The sequence below is a fragment of the Cheilinus undulatus genome, linkage group 1, assembly GCF_018320785.1.
Source record: "Cheilinus undulatus linkage group 1, ASM1832078v1, whole genome shotgun sequence".
Taxonomy (NCBI): domain Eukaryota; kingdom Metazoa; phylum Chordata; class Actinopteri; order Labriformes; family Labridae; genus Cheilinus; species Cheilinus undulatus.
Window position 1 is genome coordinate 27,251,183 of NC_054865.1, and position 26,055 is coordinate 27,277,237.

Below are 26,055 nucleotides of genomic sequence, written 5' to 3' on the forward strand. Positions count from 1 at the left end.
GAGTTACACATTAACATATTTGAATCCCTGCTGCTGCGGGGCCATCTCTGGCTTGTATATTTAAAGATGAGTGTATTCAGGCTGTCTGTGACTGGGCTGTTTTTTTAGTCATGGCACATTAGCTCTTTTTTGCCTTTGGGTAATTTCAATGTTTCATATGTCATATTTCTAAGAGGATTAAAAAGACTAGGAAGGGGTGCAAAGAGTAAGCTTGAGGTGCTTTTTAAAACATATTTAATCAAAATTTGATGTCCTGTTATGCAGCAGTCTGAGATAAAACTTATTCTGTGCTTTGACTGGAGAGTTAGAAGTTTAACTTGTCCCTCATAACTGAATTTTTTATATTATAATTTATACTATTTAATAAAAAGTTGTTGTTTTTTTATCTTTATTTTATATTCTAAATACATCTTTTTTAGTTATAAATAGAGAAATGTTAATGTACACAGGACAGTGACCTGACATGCATGTATTTGTGTCCAAATCCATTATTTCCTTTTGAAATATATATCAGTTAATGGCATATATCGCTGTGCTCTCTGAAACCCACTTCATTTAAATACATTTTCAGTTTTTTTTAAATAATATCAATAACTTCATATTTTGGCATCTCAAACCCTAAAAATGTAAGGTGTTGGGATCATCTGAGTACATGAACAGATTGCTGGTATTATTAAAAAATGGTCTCTGAAATAAACAAATATTATTAAAATATATCAATACAAAGTAAGATGATTAAAAAGCTTATGTCCCTGAATTTGCAAGTTCTTAAATGTCAGCGCAACTGTAATCATGGGTATTTTATTTTCAAATAAGGGAATTAAAACAGACTGTAGCATAATTTATCATTTAACCCCAGCTGAGACTCATGGCCAGATGAAATGGTGTGTTGATCATTTTCAAGTAGAGATATAAACACTTCTTTTCAGTCACATGTGGACGGGTACACTTTCACTGTCAGATTGTACAACGAATGTAAAGCTGCTGAAATTGATTTTACCATTAAACTTTTGATTTTATTTTAAAAGTATGTGTGTCCACTTTCTAACAATAACAAAATTTGAAATTTGAAACAATCAGTGTTTCAGTTGGTGAAACTGCAATAAAGTGCCAACATACTTTCAAATTAGATAAACGAGGTTATTGCTTTTTTAATGATTAATGCAGTTTTGCTTAGGTGAACGGTACACTTTACATGTCTGGTTGGTCAACCAAGGTGAAACAGCTACATTTTATTTAACCACAGAATTCGTCATTTTGTAAAAACAAACAAAAAAGTATATATATATATAGAGAGAGAGAGAGAGAGAGAGAGAGATTTTAATCTAACAGAGAGCATATTGTTTTTCTTTAATTAATCCGCACTGCCAAGCTGTTGTGCTCATTTGCATCCCCACAATTCTTAGCACAGTTTATCTGCCATGCTGCATCATCATAGTCCTGTCTGCAGAGGCTTATAAGACAGTATTGTTATTCTGTTCCTGTCAGATGAGAACAATACAGACAGAGATTTTGATATGTATGAAAGCCTCATTAAAATTTCTACGAAGCTTCACAGAGGATCAATGCCAAGAGGCCACGCCTGCACGCTGAGAGAGGGGTCAAAGCCCAGGTGGTGCATTCAAAGAACCTGGTTAAATGTCAATTTTAACTTTAGTAACACATTTTTGTTTGAAAAAAGAATCAGCTGAGGAAAATAAAGAAGAAAATGTTTATTCAGAGTCATATTTAAAATCAGGACCAATTCTACTGTTTTTTTTAATTGATCGTAATGTGAAAAGATTTAATGCTTGCTAAAAAGCATAAGAAAAAGTAAACATGGGTTAGTAGAGATAGTTAGTTTAGTTTTTATCTTGGTTTAAAATTATGTTGGGCAGTCTTACTGACACACAAAACCTTCCACTGAAGTACACTTTTCTACATGAATCGTCCACTTATATAAGGCTAATCAGACAAGATGTTAACAGCTTTGTTCTTGAAATCCTTATTCACCCATTCATTGTTTAGCACAAAAGAAGAAAACTTCTAAATACTCTTATTCCATGAAACTCTGATGATGAATTTATTCATCCTTAATAATACATCAATTTGTCTCTGCTGTGGTAAAAATGCTTTCTATTCTGAATCTTATTCTGAATCATCACTAATTAACAGGAGGCAATCTCCTCTGGGATTTTCCAGTCACACGTCACTGCTGAAGCACTGGCACATTAGCAGAAGAGACCCTATGAATATGAGCCTTTCTAGCTGCAACAGATTCACAATGGCGCTCCAAATCCTGATGGAGACATTCAATTTTAGATGGACACAGGTCACAACCCCCTATGAGCTAGGCTATTCTTTATAACAGAAGCTTTTAATGTCTTAGTAATGTTGTCTTGTGTTTTTCTCCTTCCTTAAAGAAATATTAAGTTTCGTATATAACCTATAGCGGTTGTGATTTTTTTTACTTTGTGTTGACACAGAAACATGTCACAAATGGTGAAATGAGCCAAAAAGACACAATATCTAATATACACTGGGGAAAACACATGAGATAGTCTAACAACAGATTAATCAAAATAAATTAAACAATTAATCCACCATTATGAGAACCAGAGTCTCTGTACCCCCCCTCACATGATGCAGGTAGGGCTAGACTGGCTTTGTTCAATCTTTGCATCGTTTGCCATTAAATTGCCACTGCCTGCTGACAAGAAGTCTATTTTGCTGTAGTTTCCACTACATAACATGATCCTCTCCTGACTTTTAGGGTATGGCTCATCATTCTTCATTGGCAAAGAGTGAGCAGGGCCAGAGAAAGATGTGGTTGTAACTGTGGTATTATCCAGCTCTGATGTTGCGGTGGTGTTACAGTTAAACCTTTGGAGCCCCTTTCTGCAGCTAAGAGAGAAAAGGCCGTAGATGACGGGGTCCAGGCAGGCGTTAAAGAGCCCAAAAATAAACAGAATATGTGTCAGTGAGTGGGAGACCTTCCCCTCCAGGTCGTCTGGAAAGAACCAGTACCACAGACCCAGCAAGTAGTACGGAGTCCAGCAGATGATGAATGACAAGACGATTATGATGCTCATTTTTAGAGTTCTCATCCGGGCTCTGGGGATGTTATTCTTTGACCGGCGCAGGTGCACTTCACTGGTGGGCACTGTGAGCAGAACAGAAATTAAAGTAATTTTATTAAAGGTCCCATATTTTCCTTCTTTAAGACAAGTTTATATTGGTCTCAGAGGTCCCCAAAACATACCTGTGAGGTTTGTTGCTGTAAAAACACTCCAGGATTGGATTTTTGTATGTCTAAAAACCCTTTTGTTTCAGCCCTGCTCAGAACGAGCTGTTTCTGTGTCTGTGGCTTTAAATGGTAATAAGCTGTCGGACTCTGCCCCTGACTCCGCCCCTCTCAGAAATTGGATGGGCTTAAGCCCTTTTCACACCACCGTGCGGTAACTAGCTTGAAAACCGCCTCCCTGCCGGAGGAGTCCCCCGAAATGCAGTGCGTTTTTCAAAGCGGCTGCTACGAGGCAGCAATGACGTAGAGGTGCTTTGGTGAATGTCACAGCAGAGCCCACCCACAAGTCCATCACACACCCCTCCCCCAAAACAAGTAGAGTAACTCACAATCTCCGTATATTAACATGTATAATGTACTAGAAAACGAAGGGAAAATTACAGTTCTGTCATCAAAATAATTCCCCCTAGAAAATATGTTTCAATGGTTGGTTCCACAATTTTTCTTCTAGTTGTCTTTGTACGACGGTAGCCGTGTTGTAGAGCTCAGGATATTCATGATACACCAGTATTATGAGCTCCTCCATTGTTTGCTGAAGCCTGCTTTTTCCGGGTTCTCTCCCTCCTTGGCCGCCGCCAAGCGGCTGCCACCAGAAAGTTCAACACGCTGAACTCTGAGTGGCAGAGTTTTGTGACCGCTTCTGGGTCCTACCGGCATGCTTAAAACCGCTTCCCATCTGCCGCCCGTCCCTCATTAAAATGACTGGAGGCGGCGAGTTGGCCGCGGTGTGAAAGGGCTTTAATGTGGCTCTCCTGAACCTCCTCTCAGCTGCCAGCTGACTGGAGGATCAGGAGAGGAGGGTGGAACATTCTTCCAAGTGGGGACAGCCAACTGAGCCTGGGGGCAGGGTTAACTCCCCACATGAGGTCATGAGGGAAAAATCTGAGAATGGCTTGTTTCAACACACATTTTCTGAAAGGTGGTGGTGTGGGGGGGGGGGGGTTCTAATTTTGGGATTTTGCTACTCCCTCTACAAGCTGCATTTTGCAACCGCCCTCCACCCAAGCTCCTCTTTCATGCTACATCTTGCTTAATTTCATTCTGCCGTCATTTATGCCTACTCTGCTCTGGGTTTATTGCTGCTTCTCTTCCTGCTGCAGGCTCTCCTTATCATCACAGGAAGAGCAGGAACATGCTTGATGCTTTCCAAATAGGCTTCTTGACAAAGTGGGCCTGACTGAAGTAGATCCTTCAGAAGGCTGTAGGTATTAAATCTTTAATTGTAAGTGATTCTTAAGTTAATTTTCTTAGATACCGTCAGGGCACCATTATATTTTAACCTACATCCATGATCCGTTTTCTTTTTTTTATTATTTCATGTATTTCTAAGTATTATTTTTATCTGTGAATCCTTACTGTATTTTGCTTTTAAAGCTCTATTTGCTCCAAGAGCAATTGATCAAGGAGAATTCAATTTGTTATAAGGAAAGAAAGAGACAATGTTTTTGTATTTTTTATGTGTAAGTAAACTTAGTTTCATCTGTCACCATCCTCTTGTTTTCTAGGGTGTGAATCAAGACAGGTCAACTGGCTTCTTTTTAGCTAAATGCTGGTGTGTGAACTAGTGCTATAGAGCTATATGCACTTCTAGCATGAGAACCACAACCTGCAGCAAAAGTCAGTGCTTAAAAGGGCAACCAGGGCTCAAGATGGAGAAGACTCTATTCTCCTGGCTGAGCTCTAGTAGTGTCAGCTTAGCTTTGAACTATTATTAAAGATGTAAAAGTTACATATTGTTGCTTTATGTCATGAAAACAGGATTTAAAAACAAGATATCTAACTTAATGTTTCACTGCTGCTCACACAGATGATGTGGTTTCAGTCCCGTGTATTGCAGGAGAAACAAAATAATTATATTGACAGGTGTCTCAAAACTAAGATTTAACAAGACTTTTAGTTGTGTCTGAACTTACAGTTATCCTTTCTCAGTCGCTTTGAGATCTCACAGAAGATCCTGGTGTAACAGGTTATCATGATGACCAGTGGCAGGAGGAACAGGCAGGAAAAGGTGAACATGTTGTAGGCTGTTTCATGCCAGTGCATAACAAAACTTCCTCGTGTGGTACACTGAGTGAAGTCCTCAGGATCAACGATGGTCACATTGTGGAACAGGAATATCTGAACAAAGAAATAACCAACTAGACATTAGACACCTCAGTTACATCCATAGCTACTCCTCTATTCTATTCTCTATTCTATTTTCCTTACTGTCTAATTAAAGATAGTGTGTTATGTTAATGCTTATTTATGGTTTTTAAAGTGGGCATGTGCAAATGTGCATGTAAATGCAAACATCCTTTTGACATCTTTTCAAAAATACATGTTTCTTTTGTCAAATGAAAGGCAGTGCTGACTTCTGGATCTTATTGTGAACTGGGTCACCTAACCTTACCTGAGGGACTGACAGCAGGACACTCATGCCCCAAGCCACAGTGAGCATGACTCTGTTCCTCATCCTAGCCTTGTTGATAGCTAGAGGGTCAAGGATGGCAGACTGCCTATCCAGACTGATCACCACGGTGACAAAGGCACATGAATACATGGCCTGTAGTTTAAGAAACATGAGCAACCTACAGGCAAAGTCCCCCGCCAGCCACTGGACTGTGATGTTCCACACAGCATCTAAAGGCATCACTATGAAGGTCACCAGCAGATCAGCAACCATGAGGTTCATGATAAGCACTTTGACGTGAGATTTTCTCTTCCCATTGGTGAAAGCTGCCCGCAGAACTGCCAGGTTACAAAAGGCCGATACACAGCAGAGGATACAGGTGATGATGACCCTGACTTTGGCTGCTGTGGTGAATGTCGGCAGCTGCAGGGCACCGCCCCCTTTGGTCCAATTAGACAAAGGCGAGGAAAAGTTGAAGCTGGCATTTGGCTGGTGGTCTACTGTCAGGTGATACATGGTGGCTCCAGAGTCAACCAGAGAGATGTTCATCTTCTGAGGCCTGCCAGGAAAGACGCATTCTGCTCATTCAGATCAACACTGTGGAGCAAGAAGAGGGAATCAGAGAGCTACAAGAGCGATGAGTCAGAGGCTATGAAGTGGGAAAAAAACATGCAAACTGATTTGAGTAGCAACAGAATGCAAACATCCAAGGGATGAATAACACAGCAGCTTATCAGGAGGAAGTAATAAGATTGTATGAAAGCCTCTCTCTCATTCCAGTTCAGTGAAGTAGAAGGACAAAGATGACAAACTCTAAGGGTTAAATATCATGAAAACAAAACATCTCTAGTTGGAATTTTATGAGTGTTTGTTTTTCTAATTGCCATTCTTCACAATCTACCGTAAACCATCAAATAAAGGCCCACAAATAAATATATAACAATGATTTGAAATTCAGTTCCAACTTATATTCAGTTTAATACAGCACAAAGACAAGATGTTTAATGTTAAAACCTATAAAACATTGTTTTTCAGAAATACACTGACATTCTGAATTTCTGCAGAAAGCTCCAAAAAAGTTTGAACAGGAGTAAGAAAAGCCTTGGAAAGTTGTGTTATGCTCAGAAAACACCTAGAACATTTCACAGGTAAGTAGTTTAATTGGTAGCATCATTCTGGGACTGATATTAGAAAACAGGCTCGAAAACACTTGGGGAAATCTTTTTCAGCCAGTAGTAGTAGTCTCGAAGTCAGTGAAAAAGGGATCAGTTGAGTGTAGTGAATGTGTCTCAAGTGACTGTAGTATAGAGACACCTGTGTCTGGAAAGTCCAGTACTGGGTCATCAGTATTCCAGGCTACCATTACACCATGAAGACAAAAGAACACTACAAGCAAATCAGAGAAAAGGTTATCAAAAAGTATAAGTCTTGGGATGGATACAAAAGAATGTCCAATGCACCGAACATCCCCTGGAGCTCAGTTAAATCCATCATCAAGAAATGTAAGGAATATGGTAAATCTGCCAGGATCAGGCTGTCCTCACAAACTGAGTGCAAGAAGGAGACTAATGAGAGAGGCCACCAAGACACCTATGACTACTCTGAAGGAGTTACAAGCTTCAGCAGCTGAGATGGGAGAGACTCTGCATACAACCACTGTAGCCTGGGTTCTTCACCAGTCAAAGCTTTATGGGGGAGTGACAAAAAGAAAGCCACTGTTGAAGAAAATCTTGACTAGAATTGGCCAAAAGGCATGTGAGAGAATCCATGGTCAAGTGAAAGAACATTCGTTGGTCTGATGAGACCAAAATAGTGTTCTTTGGTTGACACAGAACTGCACATCACCACAAACACACCATCCCCACTGTGAAGCACAGTGGTAGCAGCATTATGCTGTAGGGATGCTTTTCAGCAGCAAACCCTGGAAGGTTTGAATAGATAGAGGGCAAAATAATTGTGGCAAAATATTGGAATATCCTGGAGGACAATGTTTTTCACTTGCAAAAGAACTACGACTAAGGAGAAAAATTATTTTCCAGCAAGACAACTGAACTGAAGCGTACAGCAAAGCTACACAGACACAGTTTAAAGACAACAAGGGGAATGTTCTGGAGTGGTCACGTCAAAACTGAGACCTCAACCCCATAGAGAATTTGTGGCTGGACTTGAAAATGGCTGTTTGTGCCTGATCCCTGTGTAACCTTACAGAGCTTAAGCAGTTTTGTAAAGAAGAATGGAGTAAAATTGCCTACCTATCTGCAAAGACCCAGTGCTGTGATCGCTGCCAAAGGTGCATCTACTAAATACTGACTTGAAGGGGGAGAAGACTTATGCAGTCACTTATTTTACACTTCATATTTTCATCTAATTCAAACTTCTTTGAAGAAAACTGTTTCCACTTTGAAATTAAAAAGATGTATTTGTTAAGTAAATAAGCCAAATTACATTGACCATGACTGATTTATAAAATCAATAGAAAAGTAAAACATCCAGGGGAAATACTTTTTATAAAAAACTGTATTTGGTTTAGAATTACTTTGTACAAACAAAGAAGCATGAGGGACACAAATTAAGTGTTTTCCCTTATTTGTCTCAACCTCGGATAAATACATGCGATACCAGTATTTGTTTAATCATCATCATTTAAAGAAAAAAAATCCAAATCCATTTGTTATGGAATCTTAAATGAGAGAAAAAAAAAACATTTTAAAACCTCTGATATGAAATCACACCACCATAGGGCATGTGTAGATAGATTCCAATCAGTGTTGTTTTTAATAAAGGATTGGTCTGTAGCCCTTGATACTGCAGAGGTCTAGTAGTGTGTCTACAAAGCAAGGCTGACTGTCAGCGACTAAGGGTAAATGATTCTATGAGCAAAACACTGATTTATACTAATTTTCCAAACAGAAACAAAAAACAAAAATAATTTTATGTCATAACTTACCAAAACAGCACAGCATCATAAATGCTCTTTCTGTTTCATCATTATTTGACTGCACGTGCATTTTATTGCTTTGCTTTATAGTTATATTTGGGATAACACTACTAGCTTGGTAGAATGATAAAAATAAACTTTATTTGTATTACTAGTCCATATTATTTAAGTGAGCCGTGTTTTTATGCTATGCAAACTTTATTTATATGTAATTATCAGTAACACAAGACGGACCTATTGATAGTGCAGATGTCTTAATGTATGTGATGTAATAATAAACACTGCTCTTTATCAAACAATCCTGTATCCTGGCTTGCACGCGCCCTCAAGCATGCGCGCGAATCATCCATTTACTCTTCCTCTCTTTCTTCGAAATTTTTAACATGGCACTTTTAGACACACATTTTATTTAGATATTTAAATTTCAAAGTTGAAGGCATGCTTATTATTCTTCAACTGCAGGTTCACACTAACAGCTCACTTGCTCCATTGATTGTATTGAATAGAAATAATCTGTTTTAATCCTCATCCATACAGAATCGATTCACTTCAGGCTACATCACAGCGAGCTGATTTTTATGTTTTACATCTGCAAAAAAAAAAAAAAAAAAAATCACCCAAGACATTCATGTTCCCTCGTACATAAACTACTCAGGTCATGTGGTGAGAGAAAACAGCGAACTTACCTCCATGCGCAATGGAGAAGGCTGTGCTATTAGCCTTTACGCACGTGTTACACTTCAAATATCAGGCCAACAGGAAGGTAGTATGGTTTCTGTCAATTTTCTACTTGTTCTCAGTAAATTGGTGTAGGATTCCCCGGGTAGAGCGTAAAGTGTGTCCCGCTCCTCTGGCACCCAGCGTGTCTCTGTGCGCCTCAATCACAGCCGCGTAACGAGCACCCGGGGGTGTGGTCTGACTGACCTCATGCTCATTTAAGTAGAAGTAAGATAGAAAGAAAGAAAGAAAAGAAATGAAATACAAAGGATTAAACATACGTGATGCTTGTATGATTGAACATCAGCAGAAGGGAAAAACTCTAATGTTGTTGTTTTTTTTTTTCAAATCTTGTGAGGAAAACATACAACAAAATCAACCAACAACAGATCAATCAAATCAATTCGAAATTCCGATTTTACAATTGGGGTGTGCTGTAAATGATCATTCTCAGGAGACTTATCATTTCTCCCAGGGCACACATTCATATTATTATCTCTTACACTCCTTTAGTTTGGTCCATCCATGGACAGTGATCTTATCCTTTGTTTTTCCTTAAAGGAACTGCTCAGGTTAAATCATTTAATTAATTTGTCTGGACTCTGTTTCCATGGTGATGTCCCCCTGATAGCTGAACACTATTGGTCATGGCAAAGAGAGGAGAGGTGACAGAGATTAATTAAAGCAGTGTTCATTTTTTCACGTTTTCCTGCTACCTATAAATTCCAGTCTGAAAGTCACATCTAAAAAGGTAGAGTGAGTACTGGCTGTAATTACATAATCGAAGGTGCATGGAGAGGCTGAATGGTTGTGTGAAATGTGAGGGTTTAAGTGAGGGTACATTTACGGCTGAGCAAGGGTGATGAATAAAAGCTGTGCTCTGTTTCTCTTTATTCCCTGAAGTCATTCATGTCAGGTTGGATTCTTGTCTCCTTGAAAAATAAATATGAACTCAGCTGTAAGTGAAACAACATGTAAGAGAATTCAAAACACAATACTGAAACACAAATTCAGAGGTCACGAAAGAAACATCTGTAACCCTCTCAGTCTGCGAACACAGAAGTATGACTTATTTTATTTTCATGGGAAATCTTTTACTTTTAAAGAGTTGTCTTCACCAACTCAGTAGTTCTGAGACTTAACATAAACTCTGAACTGTTGTCAAAAATCCCAATGATTCCCCCTTTTTCTTAACAGAACAGTTTGGGTATGCTTTTCCCCTATTCTCTAAGGATCAAGGCTGACTGGGGGCTTTCTGGGGTCCAATCAGATGATTCCATTCAACATGATATGTATATTTATAATCATACAAATTTATATAAAGTTATTACAGCTTAACTTTACAATGGAACATGTTTTTCCCACTTTCCTGTGAACCTCTCTTCTTTGACCAGAATTAAAATGGGTTAAAAGTGGCAAAAGTGGGTTTACAGGGGCATAAAAAGGCAAAAAGGGGCAAAAATGTATCTAAAGTGGTAAAAATTGGTTAAAATTAGCAAAAACAAAAAAAAAAATCATTGCAAAAATGGTGTCAAGGGTTCATAGATGCAAAAACGGAGAAAACAAAAGGAGTAAAGTGGCAAAAATGGGTTAGAAGTTTCAAAAACAAGCAAAAGAAAGTGGTGGAATAGGATTTTTAAAACGGCAAAATGGTTTGAAAGTCAAAAATGCACATACAAACTGGGTGAAATGGGATTTAAAGTGGCAAAAATTGGTAATTAGTACCATAGAATGCTAAGAGTGCCAAAATTTGGTTTAGAGAAGCAAAAACATAGGCAAAAGTTGGCAAAAAAAAAAGTGTCAGGAGTGGCAAAAGGGCAGAAGGAGTTAAAAAAGTTGTGAAAATGGGTTCTAATGGGCAAAAATGTTTTAACAGTGGCAGAAAAAGAGGTGAAACACCATTCAAATTGGCAAAAATGTTATTAATGTATGTATTAATGTATAATGTATTAGAAATGGTGAAAAGGCGTAAGTAGTAACAGTAACAATAATGGCGGCAAAATTGGTTAACAGAGGCAACAAAAGGCATAGAGTGGCATAAAAAAAAAATAACAGAGTCCAATAATAGCTTGAGACTATTTTCAGTCAGGAGGCTAGCACCAATGCCACTGATTCAACACACTTACATTGATACATCAATAAATCACAGCTAGGAGGGCCCCGGCCAACACTGTAGGCAGACTCATCCTATGGCATCTTCATACGTGTCCTAACCCCTACTTTGGAAGTCTTGTCATTCAACATGATTTATAACTTATTTACATTGAGATGAGTACTATTTGCTCAACCCAGATAAATGTAGTATATTGTTTTAGAGTTCAGTGTTTAACTTGAGGTTGAATGGTTCACTGTGAAATTGGAAACATGCGTCATCTACAGTAAACACATCTCCCATCAGGCTGTTATGGTCTCTATATTGTAAAGCACACTTTGATGAAAGTCAGCTTTTTTAAGTAAAGTGTCATTTACTTGCAAAGACTGTATGATTGTGAACTTATCATTTAGAATGCTATTTTATAGATTAACTTTTTATTTAGTCCATATTTTACATTTCCATATTTATGTTAAATTAAAACATGTACACATATCTCAAAGAGCCTCTCTGTTAAATGCTCTGTATAAAAAATACAAGTAGTCTACTACTCTTGTTAGCATTTTTATATATTCAGAAAAGATCCCAAAATCTGAGGATTGATCTGGCAATGTTATACAACTGAAGGCGTTTCCTCTGATCCTCTTTTAACTCCTGCAGTACACGCACAGTCCTTTCATTTGTGATGTCCTTGTGTTCATGTTGCAGGTTCCGTTCTCATTTATTCAGATGGATCAATTTCCTTTGTTCCAATTTTACAAAGATACATGGTGAGATTTTTAACCCACGGCTGGAAGGGAAGAGAACATGCTGACCCAAAACAGGCTGTTATTTGTCACCATGCTCTTCCGGATTTACTCACCCTAAGCTCTTAAAGGGAAGTTGTGTCACATGACAATTCAGTTCTCTCAGTTCACACCCATTTTTGATTCTAAGCCTTAAAGCGGGAAAGATAAACTCTGAACTGTTCATCAATTTAGTGAGAGCATATGCCTTTGGTTCATACATATACTTATTTTCAACATGAAAAATTACAATAAAAACTGTAACAAACATTTCAAACAGATCATTTTTCCATATTGACTTCTTTATGAACATTTGGTCTTACCTTGAATCAACATGCACAACAATTTGGTATTGATGAAATTCTGTCAAGTGAAACTTGAGATCTTAGGTCTACAGTATAAAAAGTGTTCACTCTCTTGGATGTTTACCCTTTAATTGGTTTTATAAATTAACCATGTTCAATACAATTTGGATACTTAGCAATAACCTTTTCTCTGAGTTGCTTAAAATGTTCTTTTGTCTTCATGGTGTAATGGTAGCCAGGAATACTGATTAACCAGTGACCTAACCTTTAAGACACAGGTGCCTTTATACTACAGTCATATGAGAGACACTCACTGCACTCAGGTGATCCCTGTTTTCACTGTGAGACTACTAAAAAAAAAAATAGAAGAATCTCTGTTGAATTATGTCAGTTACTTTAAGGGGGGGTGAATATTTATGCAGTCACTTATTTTTATTTAAGTGACATTACTTTGTAGAAATCTGGTTTCACTTTGATATTCAAATTGTTTTGTTTTTAGAATTTGTTTTGTCAGACAAGTCAAGTTATTTTGACCGTGACTGAGTTATAAAAACCAATAAAAGTGTAAAACATCCAAGGGGTTGAATACTTTTCATAGGTGCTGTAAGTGCCACGATGTTACATGATTTCATGTATTCAGCCTACTCTAAGCTTTCAAATAATAAGTTAATGATTTCTGCATTACAGGGAATTTCTTAGGACCATGTTTGAAACATGGGTGCAGTGTAAGTGATATCACTTGCTAGTTTCTCAAAGAGCTTCTGTGCCAAATGATGGTGTTTGCCAAATTGAAAATGTCAGACTAACTTTAAGTCAGCCTATAGCTGACAGCTACTCTATATCCAACTGTCTGTCGGCTCAATCACACCCATATATATGAATAACCTTCAGCCAAAATATCAAAAAAGATGAATCATCAAATGTAAACCCTGTACAATATACTAAAAAAAAAAGACATGCGATTCAGACCAAAATCTGTCTGTAAATGGCTGTTAACTCATGTATTTCTGCTGTAAAAATGAAAGTATTAACATTGATGTTTTTGGAGATTCCCTGGCATTTGCAGTAAATATCAAGTTGACAGCAGTATTTTGCTCTTCTGCTTTGGCTGCATTTTTCAACGATGACAGCCGTTGTCTTGTCATGTTTTTAAAACAGTTCACAACTATCAAATGTGATTACAGCTCAAAAGTGACTTAATTTTTCTCTTAACGAATCAACAGGTACAAAGCATCTCACGTGCTTCTTGATGGAAAAAAGTTGGATATTGGTGGTAACTCACTTTTCCTTCTCAATGAAGTTTCCTGTCTCTATAAGTTGGTTCAATCCATTTAGGGTAATTTAACCAAAAATGATATGTCTTTGTGATGTAACTGTTGGAAAGAGAACCAACAGATTTACTATACTGTCTAATGGCATTATCAGAGAACGATAAAAGACTGATCTTTTCAGCGTGATGGTTTGTTCATTTATGCAAAACTGCAGTTAAAATTAAAACTTTGCTGTTGCATGTAAACAGCTTGATGAACTGATTTCATTATCAATGAAGAGCCAATCAGCATAGACGAATAAATCAATCAGACTGTGTAACTCCTGCTGGCAGGACAAGCTCATGCTTCAGCCATTTGACAGAAGCAGCACGGTGTTTCATTAGCTGAGGTTACAGCTTTCATTGCAGCTTCATCAGCTTGAGTCCATGCCTTTGGTCTTCATACAGACAAGAAAGGAAAGGAAGAACCATAACCATAACATTCACTTTTATTCTAGAAGTGACATGAGGAGAAGAGCTTTGGCAGGTACTGACTCTTGGCCAGCATGGGGTTTCATGTTCGCTGCATGTGTTAATAAGAGTGGGAGTCGCCCTCGCTCAGCTGTCATTAGTTACTCTGCTTTCACTAATTACACAGTGTCAGCACCAGAGCCACATTGTAGGCTGACTGGTCATTATACATGTTCTTTTTCTCTGCTCTCCTGATGGCCTCTTGGTCATAGCACATGGAAAATACAAGGTGTTACAACTGGGGTGAACCAATAAGGCTTATTTTCTAAATCATTTAAAACCATGTTTTAACTTTATGTTATACCAAACTTTCTAACCATCTAAACCTTATTCTTTAAGCTTCTGTTTAAGATTTACTTTAGATACAAATCTGTTTTAGGGTGACAATAAAAAATGCAGGTTATATAAATGATATATAGAGCTGGCAAAAATCATTCCTCCTCAAATGTTGCCTTTATAGCAAACTATTTTGATTTTTGCTTCCATATCCATTTATGTTGGGTTGGAAGCACATTCATGTTGATAAACAAGACCTCCTTAAAATTGTAATGTGACAAAATGGTTTGCACCTATAAAGATCAAGATCTACTCATTATTTCTGTAGTCGTGCAAAAGTGTAGATTATAATGAACTCTTGATTAATTTAAACTTTGTGAAATTTCGTCTCATTAACTAATGACTTTTATCTGATGCAAAGCTAAGCAAAAGGCCTGGCTGTAGGTTTTTATTTAACAGACTGACATAATGTATAGAGCACCTATAAAAAGTATTAACCCCCTTGGATGCTTTGCCCTTTATTTGTTGTATAAATAGATCATGATCATTATAATTTGGCTTTTTTGACAAAAAACATCTTTAATGTCAAAGAGAATATGATATTGACCCTTAGCTCATTTCCACTGTTTATGAATTTGCCTGCGCCCTTTTAGGATTGGTTTCCTGAGATTTTTGGATTATATTTTGCTTGACTTCATTAAAGTCTGTGAACTACTGACTGTCATGCACGTGAGTCCTTTTATTTGCGGTTCAGTGGTTGTTACAATGTCCATTTGTGCAAGCCTGATTTAGACCTATCCACACAGACTCAGCGCTGTGATTGCAGCCAAAGGTGCATCTACTAAATACTGACTTAAAAAGGGGTTAATATTCGTTGGCCACTTATTTCACATTACATATTTTTGTCTACTGACATTACTATGTAGAAATCTGTTCTCATTTTGACATTAAAGAGTTTCTTTTGTCAGAAAAGCCAAATTATATTGAGCATGAACCATAGGCCTATGATGTGGGAGCTATGAATTTTATCCTCAGTTAAGCTGCTGGCCCACTGGCTGTTGTTTTGTATTTAACGGACTGATGTAAAAGTGGTATATGAATCATCCCTTCATGTTATCTCTTAGTGACTTATAATGATTTACCAAAGTATCAGGGTATTATTTTGATGCACATGCAAGTGTCCCTTATTTCTCATGTTTGAATAAGATTTAATTGGGTTTTATGCTTTTTCAGTGCAGAGAGTCTTTATATTTGTGCACTGATAAAATCTTACAAAATGATCCAAAAATCACACACAATTAAAACATCAGAAAATATGGGCTTTTTATTTGAGGAAAACCTTAGGTCAACCAAAAGGTCACTGTAATACCTGGTTGTCCTTAGAACTGAATTCTGCTTTTTACCCCTCCTTTGGTCAAAGCCATAAGGATCATTTAGAGATAAATTTAGGAAACAGTGAATCAGTGGATGGGGATTTCATCACTGTGGCATAAATCAACTTTGATTGAGTGTAGGCCTTTAATAGTAAATTCTACTTGATGCTCTGAGGCTTCACTCAGAGGCAATCAACACAAATCAATCTGCCTCCCAAAGACTTCAGCTGGATGTGTTTCACTGTGTGTCTGATTGTGTGAACACATTTATCTAGAGAGAGCATCCTCACTTTTCTGTAAGTGAGAGCCATCTTTTGTTGAAACCGCACAGTTTTGCATATAGAAAACTTAACATGCATGGCAGATTTGTATTTGACTTTTCTTTGAAGGATTCCAGCCAAACATCCTCTATATGCATAACTCAAAAGATATTCAAGTTATGACTGAAATATTGTCATCTCAGAATGCATTGCAGGCAGCATGACAGTCAATATCAAACTAAAGGTGAGGCTGAGAACGAGATAGAAGACAATACCTGAGTCAGGGTCATAAGAGGATATGCTCCTGCTGTGTTTATCTCAATTTTTCGGTCGCAAAGCTTCAGGGTGAGCCATCACCATATGGTCTTAGCTTATCTGCCTCTCTCTGTAACGCAGTGGCTGTTGTTATGTTCACATATAATTCTAAAGAGGAGATGTTCCATTTTATCTTATATTCCACTGTAGGGCATCACAAAAGACATAATATTCCACTAAAACTTCATGTAAATATAACTGAATAAAGGCTGCCAATTAGAGTGAGAAAACCACTTTCAATACATTCACTATCAAAACACTGTCTTGTTGGCATGGTAACTGACCTTACATGATTTATGGAGCAACCAATTACTCTGTCCTCTAACTGTAATTTTCAGAAATCAGTGTCTCCATACTTGTAAAAGCCTTTTTTAACACAGTTTACTATCCATGAAAAAACAACCACATGTGACTGATGAATTTGTAATAGCAGACTCAATCTGATTAAATCTTAGACTAATGAACCAACTGGCTTTTAACTAAGTGACTCAGAGGAAAGTACCAGAGAACACAGAAAGGTAATGGTAAAAACATGACCAAGGCTTCACTCTCGATAACCACATTTAACCGATCAGGTAATGAGCCACTGATGACGTTTAATGCACAAAGGGCAGAATGCGTTGTAATGTAGTGAGTGGTCATGTAGTTTAAAGGATATACAGTGATACAAGTCATAATAATGAAAATACCACCTCAGACTTAGGTTATGTCATCGAGTGATCCATGAGTCTCTGTAGGCTAACAGTGCACTTGGATGCAATCAGTGTCTCTTAAAAGGGAAAAAAAAAGAACGGATGATAATCTTACAGAGGAAGAACGCATGGTAGAGAGAAGTAATGTTTGCCAGGACAGAAACTGGTGCTATACAAACACAGGTTGATTGACCAACAGTGTTCATTTTGGCAGCTATTTTTAATTTTAGTCTTAGTTTTAGTCTTTGAATGAAATGCATTTTAGTTTTAGTCCCATTTTAGTCATTTCTATCCTTTTTAGTTTTAGTCTAGTCATTGAAAACTCAAAACATTTAAGTCTGGTTTAAGTCCATAAAAAGTCCTCACATTTTCATCTTTGCTTTTAGTCTAAGCCAGGGCTGTCCAATTTGGGGCCCGTGGGCCAACCTTGGCCCACGAGTGATTATTTTTGGCCCACTGCCCATGTTCAAATTTTCGTTTTTTTTTTTTTTTTTTAATTATTATTACTTTCTGACTGCCAGCATTCTAAATATTTCTTTCAATATTTATTTATTGTTGCACTTCCTTTCCTGACCACAAATTAACATTGTGTTGCCTTGGGGGTAGGGTGGTGATAAGAGAAAGTTTAAAAATAGTTGGGAACATAAGAACTTTTTTTTACTGAAAATTGAATTTAAGGCAGTATGCCTAATTAGTATTTGTGCCATATGGATGTTCAGTAATTTCCTGCTTTGTAACACAATAAAGAATAGTGTTATTCATTTTCAAAATTACTTTGTATGAGTTCTTGTTTTGCACAGTTATGCTATAGGCACATTTAATTTCATGCACTGTAACATGAATGTTTAGTTCTGGCCTGCAACCCTCCACCCCAATTCATTTTTGGCCCTTCACTGAAAAGAATTTGGGCACCCCTGGTCTAAGTATTTATTTTCTTTTCTAAACCTGGTACCAAATGGTAGTGTGTTCTATACACTCTGCCAAACCTGGGGTCCCTGCTTTCTACAGCTGAGAGGCAGAACAGATACAGATGCATTGTTTTTGACAGATTTACTCACAGTGGAGAAAGATCATGGATTTTGAATGTCCGACAAAAACTACATAACATTTTAATCTAGTTTTAGTCATCTTGACAAAAACTAAACTTAGTTTTTGTCAGTTTTAGTCATCACAGTTCTATTTTTGTTAGTCTTTGTCTAGTTTTTGTCATGGAAAAAAAGGCTGTTGACGAACAGTTTTAGTCATAGTTTTAGTCGACGAAATTAACACTGTTGACCAATTTATTTAAACATCATGCACATAAAATAAATGATACATAACAGTTCTTTTAATATGATACGTTTGCAAGGGTGATTAATCCAACCACTGAAACATATAGAAGGCCAACATTTACTCATAGCATCACTGACAAAATCTCTCTATCCATCGATCTCTCCATCTGACTCTTGAAAGGTGCATATTTTAGCTACTTAATGTCAATTTATGAATTTTATTCATCATATTTCGAACATATGAGTTAGGCCACATAGATATGGAGGCTGTCCTGATTCTGAAGAATTATTTTGTTTGGTTTCAATCAAAAGTAATCAACACTTTATTTCTTGCAAAAATGTCTTTAATAAGATTTAATCTCGTGTCATTTAAGAAATAGTGAATGAGTAGTGAGTTAGTATGAAAGAAATAGGCTTAGCCTAGCTACTTTATAAAACAACGGAGCCTTCCTTGATTTCACATAGGAGATCTGAATTTCAAGGGTAAATTTCACACCTTCATTTCTGATTTTCTTCCTTGACAAATTATTTCGTACATTTCAGCTAATTTATTCCACTGGGATTGCATCTGTGGTCCTACCCAAGGAAAGTCTTATTTTGAAAGCCCCTGACCGGATGCAGCAGGTATGTCTATGCTCTCGTGTCTGTATGTTGCGCGTATGATTAAAATGTCTCATTTGAGTTTGGAAAACAACCGTCGCGTGTCAAAAGTGTGGATCGCTCTGAGACGTCTTGACAAAAACGGTTCGTATGTTTTTGAGACTATGTTGACCTTAAGATCAGTAAAAACGATGTGTTTTTCTTCAACTGACGTACTAGATCTGTGTGTCTGTAGCCATGACAACTAGCCTCATTAACTCTTTGAAGAGTAGCAGAAGTGGAGATTATAGGACACGACCATGTTTTTTCCTCAAACAATTGCAAGAATCAAAATGAAACGCAATGTTGTTGCTGGTCGTTCTTGTATTTACAGAAAAGTGAGGTTACTTAGGCTTGAACCCATACGAGGTCAAAGAGGAGAGCAGCAGCTGTGACTGGCTGTTGAGTGTTTTTACGAGCTTATCTGAAGAGGAGAGGGGGAATACAGTTCCCCGTTTATTTTCTTGTTTGTTAATCGTGAGAATAGATGTAAATGAGAACATCTAATGAGATTTCATACAGCATAGGCCTGTACGTATAAATCAATAAAAACTGCTCCATTCTAAACAACTGTCATCTTTTCTGCTCTGATAGTAATTTGGGTTTGGTACGTTTTTCTACAAATTTCAACTGCTTTAACCTAGAGCTGACTAATTGTATTAAATTTACTCAACCTGCCTTTTTAAAGAACCCACAGATAAAACATGCAGTAATTAGAATCAAAGGCATAAAAACTAGGCAGAAATGTGTATTTTGTTTCACTGGAGTCCATTCTGTACTGCGCGTGTATAAATTGCCTCACATCACACTTCATAATGTGGTTTCAAACACTTTTTAATTCCAGAATATCCTTTCACATCCACTTGCAACTTAAAAAAAAAACGTTTTGATTAATTTTTCTTTTTTAGAGTTTTGATGAATTTAATTGATGTCACATACTTCATTCAGTAAGTTGAACTAGTAAAGGAAATTAAAGTAAGGAAGTAGGAGTGTGTGACATAAAAGGAGTCAGAGCGCACTTTATTGGATAAATAATAGAAGAATTACATCAACTCTAAGCAAAACCAAGTCATATTCCCCCACTTTATTAGTGAAAATACAAGTATTAACACCGGCGTCTGTCTGCCAACTCTTGACCAATTATCCATTATTTTAATAGACCATAGCTGCCCAAATAAATGCAGATTTATCAGTTAGGCCCTAACAAGAACCATATACATGGATAACTTATGCTCCTTGAGATTTGCCTTTGCTAACCTACTTCATGGAATGAATCCAGAGTTTCATCTTTTGCAGATGATCGAGTGATTGCTCTCCGAGAAGTGTCCATCCCTCCATCAGCTGAGGCCTCAGTGATCATTGAGGTGTGCAAGCCTACCTATGTACCTACAGCACCTACCAATTATACCTTCAGTATTGCCATGTGTTCAAAGTAATATGGTTACTCTATTCTTTAACTAAACAAACATGAACAAAACTATTTAATTCGACATGTCTGGATGTTTTTACCCACGCCAATGAAATTGGCGGGGGGTTATGTAAAGGGTTCCATATCTTTGTTCGTTCGTTTCTTTGTTTGTTTGTTTGTATTTGTACAAGATAATTCGAGAACGGAAAGTCAGATCTTCACCAAACTTTCAGGGAATATTGGGATAGTGACAGGGAAGAATCGATTAGATTTTGGTGATGATCTGCGCACCTGTTCGTTTTTTGTCGGGCTTCGAAATTTTGAACACCAAATGGGAGTGTAAGTTCCTCGGTGGCGCTGCTTAGGCGTGGGTCTGCCGCCTCAGACGGCCATTCTAGTTTAATATTTTCTTTTCTTTCCAGATTATCACCACTACTTTTTGCCTGGACTGTTCTGATGTCATATTGAAGGTACAACTCATTTCCCCCTTGCTAAATATGCAGGACTGAATCAGTGTGGAATTAAATCTATTAAAGGCTGGTGGAAACAATTAGATTTTCCTGATTTTCTGTTTTTAGATTAGGAATCACCATGGCTTTCTGATCCCTCTGAACAACCTGATCCCTGCCAACAGCAAGCACATGTAAGATGTCATGTAGTCATAGAGTTTATACTCCATTTATTAAGCACTGATTATGTCATCTGGTTGGATGTTTTTCTCCTCACTCACAGACCTTATGTGCTTGAGGTAGCAAAGATCTTTCAGCACGGTAAGAGCAGATTCCTCCTTTTTTTTTTTATCACTTTTGCAAATAATTTCATTAGTTGTGGGTCTGCCCTTTACATAGTTATATTTAATGTTGAGGCTCTGTGAGTGACAGTCAGTCGTACTCAAAGTTCTCCTTTCTAGCATCCTTATGCATGATCTCCCTAGAGCTACATACAATAACATCATGTTATATCAGTCATTCTTAACTTCTATCCAGACAAGTCTGCTCTGTGGTTGTCAAAATTAGATTTATATAAGGAAATCATAATAAAACACTTAATAAACAGTTAATACAATGCTCTTTTGGTAAGAAAAACGTGTATAGCCACTTTCCTAGGGTTTCATCAATGAAACAATTAAATGGATGTTGATTTTTGGCAACAATATGTCAGTTTTTTTTGTGTGGGTCTTGGGGCGTTCTCTCTGCGATACGAGTAGGGGGGGCCCAAAGAAAATGGTTGGGAACCCCTGCTGTAGGTTATTCTGTTAGTCTGCAGAGTTACTGGCTATGGGCTCTAAACCAGGCTGTAAAGTAGTATTCATCAACTGGTGGCCAAAGGGCCACATCAGGTCCCCCACAGCTTTGCATCAGGCCCCCAGAAGTTGAATAAATTCGGAAAAAATGAGTAGAAAAAAACTGTTGTGGTATTTAGTGTTTTTTTTTTAAAAATCACACAGCTTTTAAAACAGTCTCAAAAACATTTGAGATTGGAACAATTTCCTCAGGAATGACTCCGTGCTTGATATGTTTTACATAAATCCATGTATCAGCCATAACTAAACAGGATTCATGATGAACACATACTAATCAGCTCCTTGATTAAAGTCGCGTTCTAAATCAACTTTTCACATCAGGGTCTTTGAGAGTGCAATATCTCTGTATAAGAATCAACAACAAAGATCTGATTCCTGCACAGATTTTCCACCAATCAACCCACAGCATGTTAGCATCAAACCTAGTATGAGCAGTACAACAACCTGTAAAAATGTCTTAAAAATATCTCAGTTTCTCCCTTGTGGCTGGCTGCAGTATGGGTGATCTCAATGCTAAAGGCTAAAGATTGCATACATTTCAAATAAAATAAGAATATTTTGACAATAATTTGTTAATTAGACCAAGATGTTTTTATTAGTTCCTTTGAACGTCTGGCCCCCAAAGTGTCTGTCAAGAAAAAAAGCTGTCCCTTGTACAAATGTAGTTGATGACCACTGCTGTGCAGTGGTTCAGATGTTCAGCTGGCAGCATGCTGTCAAGGGTTTTAATTCTTGGTAAAGAGTGCTCCAACATATTTCTCTTCTCAGAGGTAACATGGTAATAACAAGCTACTTTGCTCATATAACAGTATGGTAACAAGTTCATTTGAAACCCTACCAAACCCTGCCCTCTTGGATATTTAGTACATCAAAAGTAACACCTCCACCTGAACAGCCAGGGTTCTACCAGTATGACTGCCGGCAAACCAACCAGCAACATGATCTGAAAACCCAGTAGATTTTATAAGATGCTGTGATGACCAGTATCAAGGGTCCTGGAGATGTTCATAAAGAGACAGAAAACATTGTTTACTACCCAAGGCTTCAAGAATATCATTTACAGCTTCTGTGGCAGCAATGCAGCAGACAAAATAACATTGTTATAAACTTCATAGAAATGTTTAGAAAAATGTTTAGAACAGTAGTTCTCAACTGGTGGGTCAGGACCCTAAAGTGTGTGGCGGAGCAGTTTTCAGTTGGTTGCAACTAGGTGTCTGAGAAAAAAAATCCTTATTGGACATGCATCGATACATTTTATTTCACCCTATTTTACTGTGAAATTTGGTACATTTAAATGTTTGATCAATATTTCAACTAATTTATCTCCTCTTTGCAATAAATGGCTAATTTTCCCGTGATAATGAAGTAATTTCCCAAGTTCTCTGGGAAACTGGCATTAATTGACACATAACGATGGGGAAGAAGATATAAAATTTGTCAGTTTTGTCCCTTTTCTTTGTAATATCAGGTCTTAAGGCCAGACCAGTTAAGAACCAATGGTTTAGAAAATTTAAACTCCTTAAGTAGTATTGTAGCTTAACGTAGTATTACTCCCCAGTTTGAGCTTGAATCAGTAGATAACTTAACTTTTTTAAACATTTACATTATTTTGAAATAAAAATCAATATAAATACTTCAGTGTTTAATGTTAAGTTTTTTTCACTTCTCCGTCCAGTGCGTCCTAAACCAAGAACCATTCCCATGACTGTGCTCAACAGGAGCATGAAGACCAGATTGCAAACGATTGACCGCAGGGTAAGACACTGATCCTGATTAGGAATAAATTTACCATCTTTGCCTGAGAAACAGTTATGATCTAAATCTGCAAGAAATACATTTGCAACATGTCCTATGGACTGGCAATATGTATTGAGAATTCCTATTATAAACTTAATAATCTTCTGGTTGATCTGGTTATTTGTGGACAATTCTTTTATAGTCCAGCACAGTAGTCGTTCACTGTTGATGTGCTTACTTCTGTTCAAAACATATGCTATTTAAACTGTTTTCAGGTTTTTTTTATTTCTTGCCAGAAAATGATTTTTTAACATGATTCCATGTTTTGTTTCAGATCCAGAGACTGGAGGAGCTTTTGCCTCAGATCAAACTCAGGCACCATGAAAAACTAACCGAGGTATTCTTTCCATTCTTTCTGACCCTTAGAGAAGTGGTTTAAAAAAATCCAGTAACAGTATTTTAAATTTATTTTCTTTTTTCATCCTGTCTCAGGAGATAGAATGTCTCAGCCAGAAGTTGAGGTTTCTTCATAAGAGGATGCAGGTGAGTCATTTTGATCAAACATCATGGATTTCCGCTATTTCTCAGATGATCTTCAAATCAAAGCAAAATTACAGACTTTTAATAGAAGTAAGACAAAGAAAGCTGAATATCAATAAGCAGCACTGAATGTCTTTTAAGTGTACTACATACATATTTAACACAATGGTATAATTATTTCAGTTCTATCAAAATTCAAGGCTGTATCTGTGGTCTCTGCCATAATAGGATTGACGACTGTTTATTCTATAATTAGCCAACATACCTTTCTACCTTGTCCAGGGGCTTGCTTATAAAGCTTTAGCTGAAGATTAATCTTGACCCAGTTAAAACCTTGATACTTTGCCATTGTTGCAAACCTTTTGGTTACTAATTTTGCTCTAATACTTTCAAGATTGTCTTTCACACACCATCCTGCTCTGTTGCAGGTGGCAGAGTCTCGCAGCTGGAAGGGGATGCTGACCAGAGCTCCACTTTGGTGAACCAACATCTACATTTCCAACTAATTTTCAGGACACACACCATCTTTGGTACTCTAATGGTCATTCAAGTTCACAGCACATCCATCACAGTACCATGCAGTTGTATTGGGATCTAAAGTTAAAGGATTTATTATTTACTGTTTCATGTGTGCAAAAACTACATAGTCTGTAGATATACTGTTTTTTATGGCCAGAACCACTGATGCTAAATGTAATTTTCTGCAACTTCTATGTGTGGTATGTAAAATTGATTTTTTAAAATTTATTTTCCAGGCATTATAATAAATTTATAATTTGACTTGATGATGACAAAGTATTAAATGACTATATGCAACTTACTATATGGCATGAATCCAGTGGTAAAGGGAAAACAAAAAGGCTGTTTAAGTGGCAACATGCAGAGGCAAAATCACTGAACTTTTTCTGACATTAACCCTGTACTTTATACTATTTAACTATATTGTTATTGTTGACCTGCCAATCAGAAAAGTACATTTCAACCATGTATGGAAGATGCACTCCTTTTCGATGAGCAGTTGTAAAAGAGGAGGCAAACTGTGGCAAAATGGTTTACTGTTACTCAAAAAACTCCTGCCACAAAAGATAAATAGTCGTTTAAGTGGAGACAAAGAATCTGCAGAATAAAGAGAAGATGCAAATGGAGAGCGAAAGGTACAGTATAGATGGGGATAAAGGAGAAGCAAGACTGAGAAATTTACCCTTACTAATGGTATAGCAGAAAGTCTGCAGAGAGCAGGAGCAGATGCAACATTTCCCTCTCTTTACATATCAGCAGTGAAGAACAGAATAGATATGTTCTTGTTTTTCTAAAGTCCTACTTGGACTGGGAGATGGTTCCTATTTTTTCTGCTCATCACCTTTTCCAACCTCAAAATCCCACAGCCTTGGTCACAATTTAACTGTGTTAGAATGAGTTTTTTCTGTTTGTTTGTGACCTAAAAACAAACGAAGAGTATAAATAAGTATGCTCTTTGTCATGTCCCTTTAAATTGTCATAGCAAGACATTTCTGATGGTACACTGGCTTGTATTGATATAATTTGTGGTCTACAGTGTGTAATGATATTATTGAGATCACTTTGATTCATCCATTTATATCCTCTGGTCTTTAACATATGCCTTATTAATTATTTCTCTGAATTTAAGTGAATAATTAACATGATTAACAGTAGGAGACAAAAATGTACATTTAGCCACTGTTGAAGAGTGGGCATGCTAAAAATATAAATGGTTGTTGACAAGCCTATACAATACTATATACAGGTTTATCTAAAAAAAATGGATATCATGAAAAAGTTATTTTTTGCTGTAATTTAATTTAAAAAGTTAGACTTCCTATATTTTACAGTCATTTCATATGTAGTGAAATATTTCCAGACCTTTTTTTGTTTTAATCTTGGTGAGTACAGTTAAGCTTACTGACAGAAAAATGTCTCCGATCGTATAT

The 26,055-nt window shown here is 37.1% G+C and overlaps 2 protein-coding genes across 2 annotated transcripts; one reads left to right on the plus strand and one right to left on the minus strand.

The window, feature by feature from the left end:
- Positions 1–2,615: 2,615 nt before the first annotated feature.
- On the minus strand, positions 2,616–6,335 carry LOC121509896 (putative gonadotropin-releasing hormone II receptor). Its single transcript, XM_041787685.1, has 3 exons — positions 5,676–6,335; positions 5,197–5,401; positions 2,616–3,142 (listed from the first exon to the last, which is right to left on the minus strand). Exons 1-3 carry the CDS (start codon positions 6,222–6,224, stop codon positions 2,616–2,618), a joined length of 1,281 nt encoding a protein of 426 aa, XP_041643619.1. The 5' UTR covers positions 6,225–6,335.
- Positions 6,336–19,097: 12,762 nt separating this feature from the next.
- si:zfos-1056e6.1 (uncharacterized protein LOC107988029 homolog) lies at positions 19,098–24,853 on the plus strand. Its single transcript, XM_041793350.1, has 9 exons — positions 19,098–19,223; positions 20,415–20,482; positions 20,949–20,996; positions 21,105–21,169; positions 21,259–21,296; positions 23,505–23,584; positions 23,901–23,963; positions 24,059–24,109; positions 24,535–24,853. Exons 1-9 carry the CDS (start codon positions 19,106–19,108, stop codon positions 24,586–24,588), a joined length of 585 nt encoding a protein of 194 aa, XP_041649284.1. The 5' UTR covers positions 19,098–19,105; the 3' UTR covers positions 24,589–24,853.
- The last annotated feature ends 1,202 nt before the right edge of the window (positions 24,854–26,055 follow it).